Source organism: Symsagittifera roscoffensis, chromosome 10, assembly GCF_963678635.1.
Source record: "Symsagittifera roscoffensis chromosome 10, txSymRosc1.1, whole genome shotgun sequence".
Taxonomy (NCBI): domain Eukaryota; kingdom Metazoa; phylum Xenacoelomorpha; order Acoela; family Convolutidae; genus Symsagittifera; species Symsagittifera roscoffensis.
In genome coordinates this window covers 17,678,046-17,697,127 of record NC_087071.1, presented here as the reverse complement: position 1 = coordinate 17,697,127, position 19,082 = coordinate 17,678,046, and the positions used below count along the sequence as shown (strand labels likewise).

General features: G+C 37.3%; 2 protein-coding genes across 2 annotated transcripts in view; both read left to right on the top strand.

The window, feature by feature from the left end:
• The window catches only part of LOC134855491 (target of EGR1 protein 1-like), a 61,558-nt gene extending 44,111 nt beyond the window's left edge, over positions 1-17,447 (top strand). The window contains exons 2-4 of the mRNA XM_063872028.1: positions 13,991-14,184; positions 14,552-14,661; positions 16,217-17,447. Of these exons, the coding sequence (XP_063728098.1) occupies positions 14,030-14,184; positions 14,552-14,661; positions 16,217-17,307 (1,356 nt within the window). The 5' untranslated portion in view covers positions 13,991-14,029 and the 3' untranslated portion in view covers positions 17,308-17,447. The remainder of the gene's footprint in view (positions 1-13,990; positions 14,185-14,551; positions 14,662-16,216) is intronic.
• Positions 3,800-5,293, top strand: LOC134855270 (mitochondrial S-adenosylmethionine carrier protein-like). Its single transcript, XM_063871745.1, has one exon. It carries the CDS (start codon positions 3,836-3,838, stop codon positions 4,652-4,654), a length of 819 nt encoding a protein of 272 aa, XP_063727815.1. The 5' UTR covers positions 3,800-3,835; the 3' UTR covers positions 4,655-5,293.
• Positions 17,448-19,082: the final 1,635 nt, after the last annotated feature.

Here is a 19,082-nt window from a genome sequence, read left to right as displayed (position 1 = left end):
TAGAGTAGAGCTGTCTTATCCTGAAATAGGAGACAGAACGATCACGAAAGCAGATGAAATTCATATGAAGGGGACAAGAATTAACCTTCGTTGGAAAGGTGGAGAAACGGGATCTCCCAATGCTCCAGTCTCAAAAACTCAAATCCCAAGTTGAAACTCATTTCCTTTGCTGGAATTCATTAATTACAGACTTCTTGAGTTAAAACTTAATTCCCTTTAATGCTAGAGTTGCTAGTTGATTTAGTTACTCCAATTCTCGAGTGTGCTGGTATGTGAGTACCCAATTTAGTTTTCTTGAGTGCGTTTTATACTTGTTATGTTGATGTAGGGAGATTGTTAGGTTGATCCATCTGAAATGGATCAAAGTTCCACTGTCTAATAATAAGCAACTAAAACGGAATGTTCCGACCCTGTTTTTAACGGCGTTTGCGTTTTTTGGGTATTTTGAGACCTAAGTATGGGGACGTTCTTTTTTTCTAGAGTTGGGGGGGGGGTATTTTGGTAGTGGCCTTTAAGCTGTAGCGAGGGATTTTATTCTCATGTCGCAAGTGAATCGAATTGGTTCCGACCGTTCGAGGTAGAAAAACACAAGAGATAGTGTCCCTGACTCTTGAGCCAATGATTATAGGGCCGACTTTTCTTTAACCTCATATGTGACTTAAGTAGTCGACTGTTACAGGTTGAATGTCATCCCATGCAAAAACTTAAGGTTAAAACTTTCGAACCAACAACTTAGAATTTTGATAGGACTTAGAATAGGCTCAAAAATTTTGGAACGGCATAAATTCGTGTGCGGAAAAGACGTTACTGAGGATAGTTGGCATGGTCTTTATTGCCCCAAAAGTGCAGGGAGATTCTCTAGGCATTCAAACCTGAATGCCCTTGTACAGCAGAGTTTATCTTCTACTCATATTCAGTCTGTTTTACAACCACGACCCCTCTACACGACCGATCAGAAGCAGAGATTTCAATACAATATCAATATATTGAGCTCAATATCAATATCTTCCATTCAATATCAATATCAAATAGGATGAAATTTCAATATCAATATCAATATCAATATCTAAAAGCTCAATTTCTCAATATTATCACTATTTTAAGATACCAGAGACCAAATTGAATATTGAATTTCGAAATATATAATTAAATTTGTTTAGTTGTTTTTGCAATGTAATTGTTTTTTGTTTAATTTGTTTAATTTTAATGCTTGAGTGAGTTGAGTTGACTGTTTGACTGTTTGACTTAGTCAGTCCATTGAGTTAACTTGAATTTCTTTTGGTTTTTTTTACAGAAATGCCTGATGATGTTGTTGAATTTCGTGTGAACAAGAAGAGCGATTTGCCTATTAATAAACTATTTCTGATTAAGTTTGTGAACGGAAAAGAGACAGAATGGCGAAAGTGTCTAAAATGCGGTGATATTCGCAGAGCACCTAATTCTGGGACAAGCGGCTTACGTCTACATCTAACAAAATGTCCCGGTAATGATGCCTCTAAGGACAGCCGCGATGTCAACCAGGATGTTATTCCTTTTGCGAAAAAGCCTAAATTGGATGATATACCTGCACTGATGCACAAGATTTCGCGTTTAGTGTACGAAGACAACCTAACGATTAATACGGTTGTAAATTCTAGTACGTTGAAGTGGTTCTTCGAAGGACGTAATGTTGGAAAGGTAACATATCACAAATTGAATAAAGTGCTCGATGCAGACTATCAGTTCTTATTCGCTAAAGTAAAATCATTCATTGAGTCTCGTGACAAAAAGTAGGTGCTTTTCATTTCGTTTGATAAATGGACAGCTCAAGATGAAAAAAAATTGGACAATGCAACGCATTGGGATTCCGTGTTTGATATGCTTAAACGATTTCTGGAGCTGAAAGACATACTGCAGCTGGTGGTTCCAAACGACGAATTGAAGTTTTATGATTGGAACAAACTGCAAATTATATGCAACATCTTACAGCCACTTAAGGTATTTTAAAGTTCAAAGGTAATAGGTATGTTAATATTAATTACTGTGTGTGATTAAGATGTGGTTGAGTGTTGGTTTAGGAATGCACAAAGTCGCTGCAGGCAAAGAATCCAGGAATTGAGGGAGGCAAGAAAGTATTAAAGTTTCTCCACTTTTTGTCACAAAAAGAGTTATCGCTACATGGTCCAATTACTGCAGTCTTGAGCAAGTGGGTAACAAATAACAGCGTGGCGAGCGCTGTAGTGAATGGAACTGGGGCATTCGCCGATATTATCAAGGAGCAAGTCCTGCAACAGCGACCGGTAGAAGCAGGAACTCACGATGCCGATCATTCGTATGTGAACCAAAGCATTTCCTTTGAAGACTTTGAAAATGAGGAATTCGAGGCCGATTTCAACATTCAGCAGTTCATGAAAAATTTTAGACCCGCAAGTGCTGACGCGGAGCGGCTGTTTTCGTTTTGCCGTCTTTCCAAGACATATTTACAAAACAGGCTTAGCGTGGAACGGCATTGTCGCAATGTGTTTTTATATAAGAATAAGGCCTTCTTTGATTTATAATCAGTGTTCATGTAATACCTCTTTGAAAGAGGCTGTTTCACATTTCAGAAATTTTTTATCACCATTTGTTTTATGTGTATGTGTTAAAACGTCACGTTTCAAGCAATGATACAAAATCCGTTTTTCTCAATATCTACAAAAAATTCAATATCAATATCAATATCTAGCCTTCAATATCTCAATATTAAAAATTCAATATTGACATCGTCTCAATATTCAATATCTGATCATTCAATATATTGCAATCCCTGATCAGAAGCGACCAGACGGTTTGACGATCGTTCCATGGGCTGTTCCTAAGCAACTCTTGTGGGATGTAACGGTAGTAGACTCCTAAGCTCCTTGTAAGATTAATGCCGGGTCTGTTTGTAACCCTGGTACGGCTGGCGCTGAAGCGGAATAGCGAAAAAATGACAAGTATAAAGATCTTGTAGATGATGGATATCTTTTTCAACCGCTAGCTTTTGAGATTCAGGGCGCGGCCGGCCACAGCACAGAATTTTTTTGAGCAAGCTTTATAAGAACCTAAGCATATGCACTGAGGAACCCAGAGCAGGCAGCTTTTTAAAACAGAGAATCTCCCTGGCAATACAGATTGCGAACGCCGCTTGCGTACTCGGAACAATAAATGACAAATTAACTTCGACGAAGTTTTTTATTTGTACCACTTGTATATTATATTTTCTCGTGTCGAGTGGCGTGTTCTTATTGAAGAAATGTAACCCGTATCGATTTTTAATTGAAAAGCACTTAAAAATTTGTCATCTTCTTTTATCATTATCTCTTCCATATCTAGAAAATTCCAAGGATTTTGACTGGAATACGTGATGAAGGGACTTCTGACTGTAACCTCGGTTACTATGATACTTTTGACCTTCTGATTACTCTGTAAAAAAAGCTATTTCTTGTCTTGTGAAATCACGTTCATCTTTATCAGTAGCGGAAGTTTGAACTCTTTTGCGATCCCCCTTTGCCATCATAAAGTTAATCTGAAGTTGACTTATTAAATAGGGATTGCCTATTTAAAAAGTTTATCACAACAATTAGGCTCACTATGAAATAAGTTAAGGAAGTTGATAAGGCTAGGTAGTCAATTAATTAGGCTAATCAGTCAATTTGGTTGGCTTGAGTCGCAGCCATCTGACTCTCGTTACAAAACATTTTGACTTCATGAAAAGATAAAGTACTAGAATAGTATGGCTGCCATGATAATTTCTGACTTGATCTAATGGCCGGAAAAAATGATAAATTAAAAGACGAATTGTGAAGTTGTTATAAGGTATTCGTTCAGATCCATAATGGGACTTTTTGGAAACTTTGTCGCTGGAGGACTAGCAGGCTTGGCTGTCGATCTCTGTCTGTTCCCACTGGACACTATCAAGACCCGGCTGCAGAGTGAGCAAGGATTCTTCAAGGCGGGAGGATTTTCTGGAATCTACAAAGGGATTGGGTCTGTTTTGTCTGGATCTATTCCCTCGGCTGCGATATTCTTCATTGTATACGAAGGCTTCAAAGCTTACTACTCAATCTATCCGCCAGGATCAACGTCCGAGGCAGCGGTTCAAGCAATTGCATCTGCGCTTGGAGCTATCGCCGCTTGTATAGTCCGAGTACCTGTAGAGGTGGTCAAGCAGAGATCTCAGGTATCTTTGGACAGCACTAAATCAAGTCTCGATGTGTTCCGCGAGACTGTGGCGAAAGAGGGATACCATGGTTTATATCGCGGCTTCCGAATCACTGTGATAAGAGACAGCTTGTTTTCGCTTCTGGAATTCCCAATCTGGGAACAAATGAAGACTTTCTATGCGGTCTATTATGGTCTAGAAAAAACTGCACCCCTCGCTGGTGCCTGCCTGGGAGGTGTTGCCGGAGCGATATCTGGATTCCTGACCACTCCCATTGACGTAGCTAAAACCCAGATGATGTTGGCGGACTCAGATGCTTTGGCTACCAAGATGGGACTACTGCAATCTCTCGTTCGAATTGGCGGACAAGGAGGTCTGCCAGGATTGTTCAGAGGTGCAGTCCCTCGTGTATGCTGGATCTCAATTGGAGGATTTATCTTCCTGGGCGTTTATGATTCGGCATTGACATACATGAGCACAGTTGCGGTATAAAATGTGCCTTGAAACTTGGATCCAAAGCGAAAGGTGCAAGTGATTACATCATGAAGGTTAACAAAAACTAGAATTATAATCATCATCAGTTGCTGTCACGTATAGCTCTTATTCTCTTTACATATCGATTTTGTTTATTATGAAAATATGAAGCAGACTTGAAAAGTTATCTATTGATGAATATTGGCTCTATTGCGCTTGATTTTTTATTTCAGTCTGACTTTTTCTTTTGCTCGATGTAAGTATTTGTAATTAATCCAATATGTATTCTTAAACCACGATGGTGTCCACAAAATCTTATATTGTCAAATTTTTATTGTAAATAAGTAAAAATTTATGTTCTTTAACCCATGATCGGGTTATTTGTTGATTGCTTATCGTCCAATTCGTTTGTGAAATTATAGATTTTATCCATTTAGGTGCTTCAATGTAAAAACTTAATTGAACGTTTCCTGAATGGTCTTTCGTAAATACTTCTGTTTTAATATTTTGTTAACTCTGTTTTCTATTTAAACGTTACTTTTGCCAGCTCCGTCGCCGCTAAAACGCCCATATGAACACGTTCTGGTTGCTGAGTTACATGCTGGTTGGATGGTTGGAGTCACTTTTTAATGACCAGTACTTTTATTCAGTTGCACCAGAAATTTGTTTTAAAGTGTTAAAGATGAAATAGATTTTTACTTAAATATGTGAAGATTTTTGTTCGTTTTTTTTCGGAGAAAGTCTATTAAAAGGAAGGCAAGCTCCACTGTCCAACTGCCAAAAGCGTGAAGTTCACTAAAAAAGTGAATTACTTCTTTTCAAAAATTGGACCAGTGGAATAAAAAAAGTCTTAATTGGAACCAGTAAAGTACAACTGATTGGCAAATACATTTACAAATTGTAGTTTCTCAAGAACCTATCAGGGAAATGCCGCGTATATGTCATCAGATAATTGCCGACTGGGTTTCGCGCTCTCAATTTTGCTTCGCTATACTTTGATCGAGATGTATTTATACTTGAAAGGATATGGTTGTCATCTCTCGATATCTATCACCACACAAATAACCTACTAGTACAGTTTTCTCTAAATGGTAAATTATTCACTAAAAAGTTTCACTCGTAATTCTCAAATTTCGAAAACTTTGACACGATATGTTTTTTCTCCAAATTTTGAAAAATGAAAAACCTCAACTTATTCTTTTTCTTGATTTCTTTTTCACTTTTCCAAGCATCTATTGGCAATATTTTTTTTGTTTCATCTCGCGATGTGTGCTTGCACAAGGTTCGTTTACTGTACCTGCGTATTCACTAGTTTCCTCCGTCATCTTTTGTTTGTCTCAAGTGTTGATAAATCATTTTTCTGACCACTCTGGAATAGTGGGAAGTAGCTAATGGTTAGGGTTCTTCTATGTCCGAATTGTTTTTTTTTCAGGTAGTTTTTTTCTCAAAGAAAGCTCGTTGGGAATCAAGTGTGGTATCATAATAAGTGTTTTACTCTTGATTCAGATTCTAAAAGTGTCGAAAAAACATCGATGAGTGGCTGTGACCTTCTAAGTTTGTTTTGCAATGTCTGGGTTAATGCACCTAATAAGAACTGCGCCAGTTTTCCAAAATGAATCAAAACTCTCCAAGTATCAAATCTCATCTGAGAAAAATTCAAAAAGATCACCAATGTGAACATCACTGACAAAGACTGGAAGCAAATTAATCTCCCCCTGAAAGTGGCTGGATTTGATATACATTTCTCACTTGACGTTTCCAGACCTGCCTATATCTCGTCAGTTTCCAGACATGCCTATATCTCGTCAGTTTCCAGACATGCCTATATCTCGTCAGTTTCCAGACATGCCTATATCTTGTCAGTTTCCAGACATGCCTATATCTCGTCAGTTATATAAATGCCAGATCATACCAACGAATGATCTGGCATTTGCAATTGTCGGAGAATAACCTACCACGTTTCTGAATGAAGCAGCCGACTTCTGGCGGTCCAAGGTCTCTGAAAACAGCCCGATTCAGTTAGACCCCTCGAAGTAGAACGCCCTGCTTGTGCCGATTGCTACTTAAGTCCATGATGGTTACTCCTTGAATCCTCTGACTTCATAAGACGCGTCTTCTCGGAGCTTCCGCATCATCATCATAGGGCTTTCCAGGCAGCTACTGCCCATTGCCCGCCACATGAGCATCTCGAACCAAGGCTTTCCATTGAAGCTGGTTGACAGCTATTTCTTTTGTCCGGTCGAACCAGGATTCTTCCCATTTCTGAGAGATTTTTAGGGGTTTTGCGAAGGGATGGACATCTTTCTGCACGAGTTGTCTCCAAGTAAACTTACTGCCACCTCGTGGACGTTTCTAGTTTTCAGCTTTCTCAAACTCTAGGGCTGCGTTTCGAATTTCATCTTGGGGCATTCTCAGTACATGGCCAAGCCATTTCAGGCTCATGTGACCGCACCAGGCTCATGTGACCGATTGAACGCTCTAGCTTCATCCGATTTGGGGCTTGCTCTCACAGACTATCAGTTTCGCGTTTGATCTGCTCTTCGAATTGGTGCCGCTCTCTCTTATGCACATCGTGAGCTGATGAGCTAGGTAATCATGCTCTGGTCTGCAAGTCCCTTAAGTCGAGATTTTCAAGGCGCAGCCTGGGCAAGCAAATGATCCGCCAAACCCCCCGCACTGCCGAACTACCATCTACCTGTCGGCCTGCTACGAAATGATGGAGGAGGCCGGACGGCGTGACAACGTTGCCATGGTCTCGAGGGAGATCTGCAGGTTGGGACTTCACATGCGTTCACCGACTAGCAGCCTCTCATGTCGCTAAAGCTAAGCAACCAGGTGCCAGTCGCTACTGCCCAAGAAAATGTTCGACAAAACACTTCAGGGACTTACCTAACTGTTATAATCTTGAGCTAGTTGCTGTGGAAACCATTGGAGGTTTTAGCGAAAGCAGTTGAGTCTTACTGAAAAACTTATCCAAGAAAATGGAAGAGCAAACAGGAGAGAAAAGATGATTCCCCTATCTGAAACAATGACTTCGGCTTAGCCGCTCGTGGTAATGCCGCCTGTATTTTAGAAGCAGTCACTGGCAGCCATAACATCAATATCTCTATTTCAGTTTCGCGTCTTCTGAACTATAGTTTGACTGCTTCTTTGTTTCTCTTTCTGACTGTTAAACAGTTTTGTAAATATGTTCACAATATTCTATTTCTGACTGTTTTATTTGACCTTTTCTAAATCGTTCTAAAATATTTAACGCTACTTTTTTTAAAGTTATCACCCATGCGAGAAGCGAGGGTATCGCAATCAGGTACTCGACTTGTATTTCCCGTGAATATTTTGTTCACAGAATGGTCAAATTTAGAAATGGTAATTTTAAGTTCAGTTCACAAAGTTCATCAAATTTAGCGTTGCCGGCACACTTAGCCAGAGGTAACGAATACGCCTGGAACGACGAAAGTCTTGGGTTCAAATCTGACAGGACCTGTTTTTTTTTCAAAATAAAAAAAAAACATTCTCATTGCTTTGAGTGTTCTGATTTATTTCTGCTGTTAGTAATTTTACTAACCTTGACTTTGTTCATACTTTTTTGTTGCTTAGAAACTTTATTCTGCCCTAAACGGTTTCAGCTTATGTTTTATCGGCTTAGTGACCTGTGAACAAAATATAGTTTTGAGTGAGCAAAATATAGTTTTGAGTCGTTTGAAGGGAAACATAATTTTCATGCTCACCTGTGGATAGCACAAATTGCCAAATTTCTCATGACACAATTTTTTTGTCTCAGCTGTTTTATTGGCTTATTAGGTTTCGGCCTATGTTATAATGACTTAATGACCTCAAGTTGAGTTTTTCGACAAGCAAAAAAGTCTCAGTGTGCTTGTCTGTGTTTTGAGGGCGAGGGGACTTAATAACTTCTTATTAGTCTTATTTTAGACTTAATAAATTTTTGTTTATTTTTTTCCAATTTTTTTTCGGCTTTTTAGTCTCAATAGGTTTCGCCTTTTTGTATATTGGCTTCATGTTGTTTATAATTATAGACAATTATTATAATAGACAATTATATAAAGTTTTCTTCGTGTTTTTTAGGAGGAGGGGTTGGTGCTAGGTGAAGCTAGTTACCAGGGTTGGTGCTCTAGCTTTGTATCCGAATACCAAAAAATGCTTTTTTCATTTAGGACAAAAAAGTCGGTTTGTGTGCCTCAGTTTTATTGATTTTATTTTCAATCAGATTGTAATTTTTGAGCTTCGATATTGTAAATTTTCGCATTTTATATCCGTTGCAGAATCTGGTTCATGATTTCAGATCATTCAAGCTATTTTCAAGTGGTTATAAACATCTCTCAAGTACTTATTGAGCTCTCGCCCCCACACGCGAGGATGGGGAGGGGGTTGCTCAACTGATCCGTCAGGTCTAAAGAATGGTCTAATTTAGAAATGGTAAATTTAAGTTCAGTTTATAAATTTCGTCAAATTTAGGGCTGCCGGCACACTTAGCCAGGAGGTAACGAATACGCCTGGAACGGCAAAGGTCTTGAGTTCGAATTTGATAGGACCTTTTTTCAAAATAAAAAAAAACATTCTAGTTGCTTTGAGTGTTCTGATTTATTTCTGCTGTTTGTAATTTTACTAACCTTGAGTTTGTTTTTACTTTTTGTTGCTTAAAAACTTTATTCTGCCACAAATGGTTTCAGCTTGTGTTTTATCGGCTTAGTGACCTAGTTTTGAGTCGTTTCAAGAGAGCACAGTTTGCTAAATTTTTTATGACACAATTTTTTTGTCTCAGCTTTTTTATTGGCATATTAGGTTTCCGCCTATGTTATAACGACTTAATGACCCCCAGCTGAGTTTTTCGACGACCAAAAAAGTCTCAGTGTGCTTGGCTGTGTTTTGAGGGCGAGGGGACTTAATAAATTTTTTAAAAATTTTTCCTATTGTTTTCGGCTTTTTTGTCTCAATAGTTTTCGCCTTTTTGTATAGTGGCTTCATGTTGTTTCATATGACAACTAAATAAAGTTTTCTTCGTGTTTTTGAGGAGGGGTTGGTGCTAGGTGAAGCGATTTACCAAGGTTGGTGCTCTAGCTTTGTATCTGAATACCAAAAAATGCTTTTTTAATTTAGGATAAAAAATCGCCTTATGTGCCTCAGTTTTATTGATTCTTTTTTCACTCTGAATGTAATTTTTGAGATTTGATATTGTAAATTTTCGCATTCCTCCTTCGTTGCAGAATCTGGTACATGATTGCATATCATTCAAGATATTTTCAAGTGGTTATAAACATGTCTCAAGTACGCGAGGATGGGGGTGAGGGGTTGCTCAACTGATCCGTCGGGTCTCAAGAATGGTCAAGTTTAGAAATAGTTAATTTCAGTTCGGTTCACCAATTTCATCAAATTTAGGGTTGCCGGCACACCTAGCCAGGATGCAACGAATACGCCTGGAACGGCAAAGTCTTGGATTCGAATCTGACAGGACCTGTTCTTTTTTTCAAAATAGAAAAAAATGTTCCAAGTTTTCTGATTTATTTCTGCTGTTAGTAATTTTAATAACTTTGAGTTTGCTTACTTTTTTTAGCTTGAAAACTTTTTTCTGCCCCAAACAGTTTCAGCTTATGTTTTATCGGCTTAGTGACCTAGTTTTGAGTCGTTTGAAGGGATAGCACAAATCGCTAAATTTTTCATGACACATTTTTTTTTCTCAGCTTTTTTATTGGCTTATTAGTTTTCGGCGATTTGATGGCCTCAGATTGCGTTTCTCGAGGAGCAAAAAAGTCTGTGTGCTTGTCGGTGTTTTGAGGACGAGGGGGACTTAATAGATTTTTATTAGTCTCTTTATTAGATTTAATAAATTTTTATTAAATTTTTTTTTCCAATTGTTTTCTTTTCTTTTGTCGTCTCAATAGTTTTCGCGTTTTTTTTATATTGGCTTAGTGGCTCGTGTTTGTTCCATTTGACTACAAAATAAAGTTTTCGTGTGTTTTTGAGGAGGGGGTTTGGAACTCACTGCCCGATTTTGTAACTGATATTGACGAATTTGCTGCATTCAAACGAGTCTTGAAGACTTGTTTTTGTTGCTAGGCTTTGTGAGCCTTCTACCACTCTTGAGTTCCAGAAAGAGTGGCAAACCAATCGTCATCATCATCATCATCATCATAAGTTTCAAGGATGAAGGGGATTTTTTATGTCTTAAGTCTTATTGATTTTTTTTCGGCTTAAAGGGTTGCTGCTGAGGATTTTTCGGGTTTTTAACCGCTTGTTAAGTTTTCTTTTGGTGCTAATTTTGCATTTTTCAAAGCTAGCCCATTTTGATCAATCTAGTTTCACCGACACTTTCAATTTTTCCGACTTAGCAGCTTTCTTCATTTGTATCGCAAGTGGTGCGAAGCTCAGCTTCGCCTCTGTGTTTAAACTGAGTTACTGCTCCTTCTTGTTTTTTTTTCACCTTATCAGCATCAAATGAGCAATCTCCTCCAAATCCCGCATAGGGGATAGCTCAATAGGTACTTGAGGCATGTATCTAACCACGTGAAACTAACTTTACCAAAGTTCGCAAAATCATAACCCAAAAATTAGTTTTACAGTGAAAAATAATCTTTTAATTTGCATAATCAATCGTCTTTTTTCTGTTAGAAAATTTGAAAAATATGCAATCGCGTACCTTTTTAGGTTTCTGAAAGGTTCGATTTTGGGTATTTAGATACATAGTTATGGAAGCATCAGTCCTGGTAACTTACCTCCTCCGAGATAATGATCTGCCAAACAAAAAAGTTTCAGGTCAATATTTTTTTCAAAATTCTTCCCTGTCGCTCAAATTAAAAAAATTCAATCGACTTCCAATTGCATATGTCCCTGCTCGCGTTGGATTTGGTACCACCTTTGTTGTGTTTTGCTTAAGGGGAGTGTATTAGCTCAATTGGTCATTACGGGAGGGCGATTGCTCAATTGATCCCCTAATTTAATGGATTTTTCTATGAATTAAAAGTAACAGGAAATTTAGGCAACAAAAAGAACAATTGTTTCTGCAATTTTCATTTTTTAAAATTATATATTTTTTTCACAAATCATATTGGTCGGAACTTAGTGTACTCATTCTACAGCAAACGCGTTCCCTTGTTTTTTTTTATGTTGGTTATAAATTACTTACTCGGATCCACGCGCGGATCTAGGAATTACTCGCATCCAGGCGCGGATGTAGGAATTTCTCGGGGGGGAGGGGCGGATTTTCAAAAAAATTTAAAAGTTTTGTCGACCTTTTGCTTTTTTGGAAAATTTTGATTTATACTCAAAATTAGTATAGATTGGCGCCGAAGGCGCCCTTAGAACACTTTTAAGGTCAGTCGGCCAAAAATGGATATCTCAAAAAAGTACAAAGGGGGGACCCTTTGGGTCGGCAGGGGGTCGATGCCCTGAGGAGGGGGGGGGGGCGTCCGCTCCCTCTAAATCCGCTACTGCTCGGATTGGTTATAACAATAACTTGTCTAGCCGTCTTTCTAGTTATTCTTTTTCGCTTTCAACCTATTGCGCTTAAAAAATTTCGCCTTATTTTAAAACGGATTAATCGCTTTAGGAGGCGTCGTTTGAAGTGCTAAGATGTTTATCCCCTTGAGGCACGAATCCAACATAAATGTGTCAGCTTAACGCACAATGTTTTTTGGGGATCGTGTTTCCCTATTTTTGATTTGTTTGTCCGAAAAATGAAGCCTGTCAAATTTATAAGTGCATAAAGTTTCACTTATTTTTAAGTAAAATCAAGGAAAGCCAAATTTCAAACTCTGCTTTTATTCTCACCAGCAAAACTGGAACGAAGTTCCCCAGTTTGAGAGGGAAAACCATTAAGCTTCATTCCACTATTGATGATTTAATTAGTAACTAAACCCTGAATAGTAATATTATTAGTATCCATGTGTGTGTGTGTGCCTCGGAAAGAGAGGTACACTAAAAACTTTAGTTTTGTAGCTCCAAAAATTTTTGACTTTTTTTCTGCTTAACGGGTGTCTGTCCATGTATTGGTGTTATTTACAGCTAATGTGTATTTCAATGCGGTTTTTCAATATTGAAAAGTGTTTTGTTGGGGGAGGTGATGTTTTTAAGGCTAAGTTTGACTTCTCAACAAGTAATGCTCATCGAATTTTCGAGAAAGTCAGGTTGGATCAATTGAGCAATCTCCCCCATGTAATGAACGCTTGAGCTATCTCCCCTCCTAAACGAAAGAAAGCAAGAAAGAATTCATTTCTCATTGTTGTTGGTAAATATGCATATAACGAGAACTTAAACATGAAGCACCAGAGACAGTGACGGGACAGTTAACGAACCCAATTGGGTTACAGAGCACTGCCCGTTTTATCAAATAAATACGTAATTTGAGATCTTAAAAGAAAAGGAAAAATATATAAATCTGAAAACAAAAACGGTGAGACGCGTCAAAAAGACATCAATAAAAGCAAGTAGCTGGCTGATGTGTTCATAGCACGCAATCAAGTTACCGAGTATCGAGAAAAATTTTGAAAGAGAAAAAAATCGAAGTTTATATAAAAGAAAATTTTTGTTTGGGCGACCATTGCCTATCATCGGGGGGTCAGGATTGGTGCTAGGGGAAGCGAGTTATCAGGGTTGGTGCTCTAGCTTTGTATCTGAATACCAAAAAATGATTTTTTCATTTAGAACAAAAAAGTCGCGTTATGTGCCTCGGTTTTATTGATTCTTTTTTCACTCTGATTGAAATTTTTGAGCTTCGATATTGTAAATTTTTGCATTCTATGTTCGTTGGAGAATCTGGTTCATGATTTTTTATCATTCAAGCTATTTTCAAGTGGTTATAAACTTGTCTCAAAAACCTAGCTATCTACCCCACACGCGAGGTCTACAATAATTTTCAGCTAACATTGAAAAGTATCAACAAATTTAGGGGAGCGGTTGTGAAGTGGTTACGTCTCGGCCTCTCAATCGAAAGGTAGGATGTTCGAGGCCCACCATGATCCGTGCTCGTTGCTTGAGGGTGAAGCAACATTACCCAGCCCAGAAAAATAACCAAAAAATAATGCATGTAGTTCTTAAACAGGGGCACAACAGTGGTTCGCCGTGATGAGCTGTACAGCTCTTGTGTTGGTCCTTTCCCCCGTGGATAAAATGGTCTTAATCTTAATCTTAATCAAATTTTTTGCAGAGTTAGTAAATCGCATTTCATGGTTTAGCATTTTTAATGAAAATGCAAGTTTCTAAGATTTTTTTTGTCCGGGAACTTTTACTTTTTCCACAGACGCGGGTAAACGATCTATTTAAGTTCAATTCATAATAAGCCAGAAAATTCTTCCCTCAATATAAATTAAGTTCAGCCATATTGCAAACATGGTTTCTTCAGATCTAGTTATGCAATTCGATCTGAATGATTGATTGGTAAAAATGGATAATTACAACTTCAATGTGCCAATAGTGGATTTGAACGTGAACAATTTCAATGTGAAAAGTTACCGCTCATTACTTGAGGTTATCAACAATGCTTCATTCTGCTCTATTGATTTTGAACTTAGTGGATTGGGTTTGGGTCAAAGTTCAAGGTAGGTCAGGTCAGCTATAAATTAGCACAGTTTCTGTTTTGAGCAATCTCGATTGCTGGGTTAATTTCAATTTTTTCGCCAACTCTGGATCTTATTCCTGTGAACTCCCACTCACACAAACATCAATTTTATGATGCAATCAATTGTATACATACATGTAAGGTTGTGCATGCATATCAACTATGATGTAATCGGTATTTGAAATTATTGAATTATTAAGAAAAATCTGTTCACTCGAGTTAGTTTTGTCAGCATGCAAGTTTCATTAAAATAAGACAACTTCGAAATTGTTCTCAAAATTATGTTCAAATGTGGGGGAGGGGAAGGAGTGGAAAAGAGCCAAGATACAGAGTTTTATTTGGTTTAGAACTGCGACGGTGCAGGAGCGATACGAAGACGTGAGACATGCTGCCCAGACGAGATCTATTGTCAGTTTGGGCGTATCTTTCTTCCTCTACAACCCAAAACAACAGAAAGGTGGCCATGTTTTATAATTAGACGACATTTTCTTGAAGAAACGGATCTTTTCAGTTCAGCTCAGTTCTTTTTCTGATCTTTTAGGCGTTTTGTCGCCTCTATCGTTCAGGTCATGATGTACTCCTTTTCGATTAATTAGTCTCAAATTTAATAATTCCTTTATAATTCAAATTTTCCACCCCTTAATTTTCTTCTGATTTTCGAGTGTCGATTTGAAATATCTTTCATGGGTTAAGCTGCAAAACGTGTTTATAGAAAACTGGTGAATAGCGCCCGTTAATGTTAATTATTTCCTCAATGACCGTTTTCTAGCCCCATGCAGGTACATTTTTTTTGTAATTTTTAGCTGAAAAGTCTCTAAAACGGTTCATTAAACAGTCGAAAGTTGTCTGAATTAAAAAAAACTACCCCAAGCATAAATATTTTGTCACTTTCCTCCAAAGTGGGAGCAATAAGACTGCCTTCAGTCACGCAAAACTGCGGAGCTCACAAAATGAGAGTGAAACGTCGCACACTTCGAAAAATGGATTTTAATTTTCTCGCTGATGGAAAAACAAGCAGTTTTTTATTGGTTCAAAAATGTTGCCTCGAAAATGATAGCTGATATGGCACTTTTCACTATGCCCTCATTTAATAAACAGTTTCGGAAAACTAATTTAAGCATGGCCAAATGCTGATATACAATTTTGAAGACAAGAAAAATACTGAACGAAACTGTTTTTGTTCCAGCTTTCGAAGAAAGTGAGGAATATATATGCTCACGATGGTTTTTTATTCAAACCAATTCTTAAAAGATTTTTTCCTCGGGGGATCGATCCCTCGATCTTCTTTGGTCTTGCCGAATTCGCTCACCACTATATTAACTTGCCAAAAGTCTTGCCCAACTACTCGTTCTATAGTTTGATGCTGAGAGAGTAAGCACATTATTTATGCGTGGCGAGTTATCCCGCACTGCAAAATCATCGTACCAAATTTCATTAACCATCAGTTTTATTTCTGAGACATGTGATATAAAACTCAGCTAAGCCTCTTTAAAAATTATGAAGATTAGAGTTTTTATTTTTTAAAAAGTATCGTTGGCATGGGAAGCTTGTGTATATTACGACGTCTTTTCAACCGTCTCTTTGGTGGCACAGGTGTGTAGACAGTAGCCTATGAGCTTGGAGGTCGCGGTTTGATTCTCATGGAGAGAAGTTTTTTCTAAGTTCATTTGTATTTTCGTGCTTTTAACTCCCCTTTTCGGCGTTTTATCGGTCATGTTTGCTAAGTGCAGCTTCACAAAAAAAAACAGAAAACTCCTTAATTAAGTTCCTTTTGAACAATTTTGGTCTGAACAATCTGTGCAGCTTCCACATCAATTGGCTACTCTTCTGATGATTTTTCATTACAAAAATCTCTTTAAATTGCTTTGAATAATAATATATTTCTAAAATTAAAGAACTGGTTAATTTTATATATTTTTTTTGATTTCTAAGCAATACTAGAAAATTTTTTATCTTTTTTATTTCATCAAATGGACTTCTGATGTCAATAATTGTTGTTTACACTTGTTTAGAAAAATGTCTCCCGTTTGATGTCTACGTGTTTGACGCTAAAACACTCTGCAATGAAAACTTCATAATTGAGCCGAAAGCTGCCAAATTTCTCATTAAACATGGCTTTGACTTCAACCAATTATTCCAAATAGGATTGCCCTACAGTCTAGACGAAAGAGATGAGCTAAATGTAACTAAATACGTGAGCCAACTTAAACCAGAGAACTTGTCTATTCGCTTGGTAATTCTTCAGATTATTCGACACAAATTACCGATTGTATTTCACAATGGCTTTTGCGACTTGGTTTTTATGTACCATCATTTTTACCAAGATTTGCCCGAAAAAGCGGACGTGTTTCAGCAGGATGTGAATGATTTGTTTCGAGGAGGTGTTTACGATACAAAATATATATCTTTCGACGCTGAAGATTTATCTTGTAGTTATTTAAGTTATATTTTCAAGAAAATTCAGAGAAACGATGCAATAAACAAGGCAAATAAACTTAAAAATGTCGTGATATCCTTCCCTAAATTTGACAGCATAGAACCGACTATTAACGTGCCTTGCAAGTTGGGTAAAAAATTCCACAGTCTGTTAAACGGAGTTGACATTTCACTGCAACCTGGGTTTGCGATTTGTGAGAAATTTGCTCAGAGTGGCTATTGTTTGATTGGGAGTGAGTGTTCGTATAGTCATAATGTGGATGATATCCTAGACGCGGAATATTATTACACACATCAAAGAGCGCAAAAACGAATAAAACTTGACAAAAACTCGAGTTTCGGAGCGAGTGTTGAGAAAAGTTCGCAAGATGAAAAAACACAGAATGATACGAATTGTTCGTTTGGACATCGAGCTGGTTTTGATTCGTTTATTACCGGATATTGTTTTGCTTATTTTCTTCTAGCGCGTGAAAAACCGAGTTCGTCGCATGAGTTGTGTGATACACGTGAAGACTTTCTTCAGGCGAATTTTAATATTGAGCATATGAGAAATAGATTGGCTCTGGTCAAAAAGACACACCCTTTTTGCCTTATGAAGAGCAACTTCGTGAAAAAGTCGACGGAACATTTGAAAAAATCTGAAATTTTATTTGGGCCAATAAAATGAAGCTCAAACGAATAAACGTTAAGCATTCATTCGGTGCTTTTCATGATAAAAACTGATAAAATTTTTAGTTTGTTGCTTGTTCAACTGAAAGTTGTTGTTGTTACTTATTTAATATTTGCTGAAATAAATTTGGTACAATATGTTTGCTTTTTTCAGCTTATCTGGTCATTAATATCTTTCATAATGAACGAAAGCAAAGTTGTAAGCGGAGCTCACGAAAAGCCCATCAAGTGTTTTCAATAACACTAATTTTCAAAACTAAATTTTTTTAGTTCACAGGTGAATGAAAAAAAACAGTGTATTCGACTTTCAGGTTTAATTTTGAAAAAAGTAAAAAACCGAAAAGTGTTTATTAGCACTGTTCCAATGTCTTCAGGTTATAATTATATAATTTTTGCGAGGCACTAAGCATAGTGGTATTAAGGCTTTTAGTATAGTGGTAAGGCGTTGACTTCTTGATCCTCAGATCGTGTAATCGATCCCCTGCTATAAAACGTCCTTGAGTCGCAAAAAAGAGCTTGGCTCAACAAAAAAAAACAGTCTAGAATGTGGGGAAATAAGAGAACGGACTACTATGCTTAGACCTTTCATAGATCTTCTGCGAATTGCAGAAACGCAATTATTATTTTTATTATTTTGTCCGACTCTATTTTCATACTTCTCCAACCTCGATAATGCTCTAAGAAAAATTGAGTTCCTGTCTTGAAAAATAAAACGATTGCAAAGCGAGATAATTTAGTCTTCATTTTGATGTTTTGGACTTGAATAATTAAAATCAATTGAAGTTAGTGAGATGTTCTAGTTATTTTTGAGAAAATTTTCGTTTTGTTTCATTTCAGATCTTTGTTTTGGCATGCCTGAAGAACCCACCATTAAAAACAGCAATTGAAAATAAGAGTATCTGAAATAAAACTTAACAATAGCAAACCACACCTCCTTAACAATGAGTAATGGTAACAGATTGATGGTATTGTCTCTCTACAAAAACCTGCTGAAAGAGGCGAGGAAGTTTTCAGACTACAATTACAGAGAGTATTTCGTCAGGCGGATTCAAGACACGTTCAGAAACCACATGATTACAGTTGTGCGTATTGAAAAGCTAATTGCAGACGGAAATCGCAATTTAGAAATGCTGAAACGTCAAACTGCCATTGATAATATGTACCATTCTAAAGATATTAAACACTACATGGAAAAGCATGGGCCTAAGTCGTCAAAGAAGTGATGCATAACAAAAGTTGTTTGATGTTTTTCGTGTTATGACAAACTTCACTTCAGAAGGATCCAATAATGATTACACTTGCTAGTAGCAGGTGTCATATAAATTGAAAATGTTTCTGCTGCTAAGTTTGGCAAGATTTCTATTTTAGTATTGAATACACTTCGAAAAAAAAATCTTTGTTTTAACTTAATTCAGCTGTGCGTTTGCGAAAATTGAAAAAATGGATTACCATTATATGGTGTTTAAATCAAAACTCGTTATCAGCTTTTTTTTGAAAGTTTTCAGATTTCAGTTTGATGAAACTAAGAGCAAATTGGCCTTTAAATTAAATGGAAATTTTTTGGTATGGCCGGCCTTGAGCCCCGAGCTCAATGACATTTCGCATTGCAATCCTGTTGATTATACAGTTTTGAAATACCACTTAAAAAAGCGATACTTTTCTCTTTTTGAACGCAAAAAAACTGCAGAGAACTATCGTCCAGCACGTTTGCGATGATTTAGCAGAGATCTCGATGCGAGCAGAAAGATGTAACCTAATTGTAGACATTTTCAT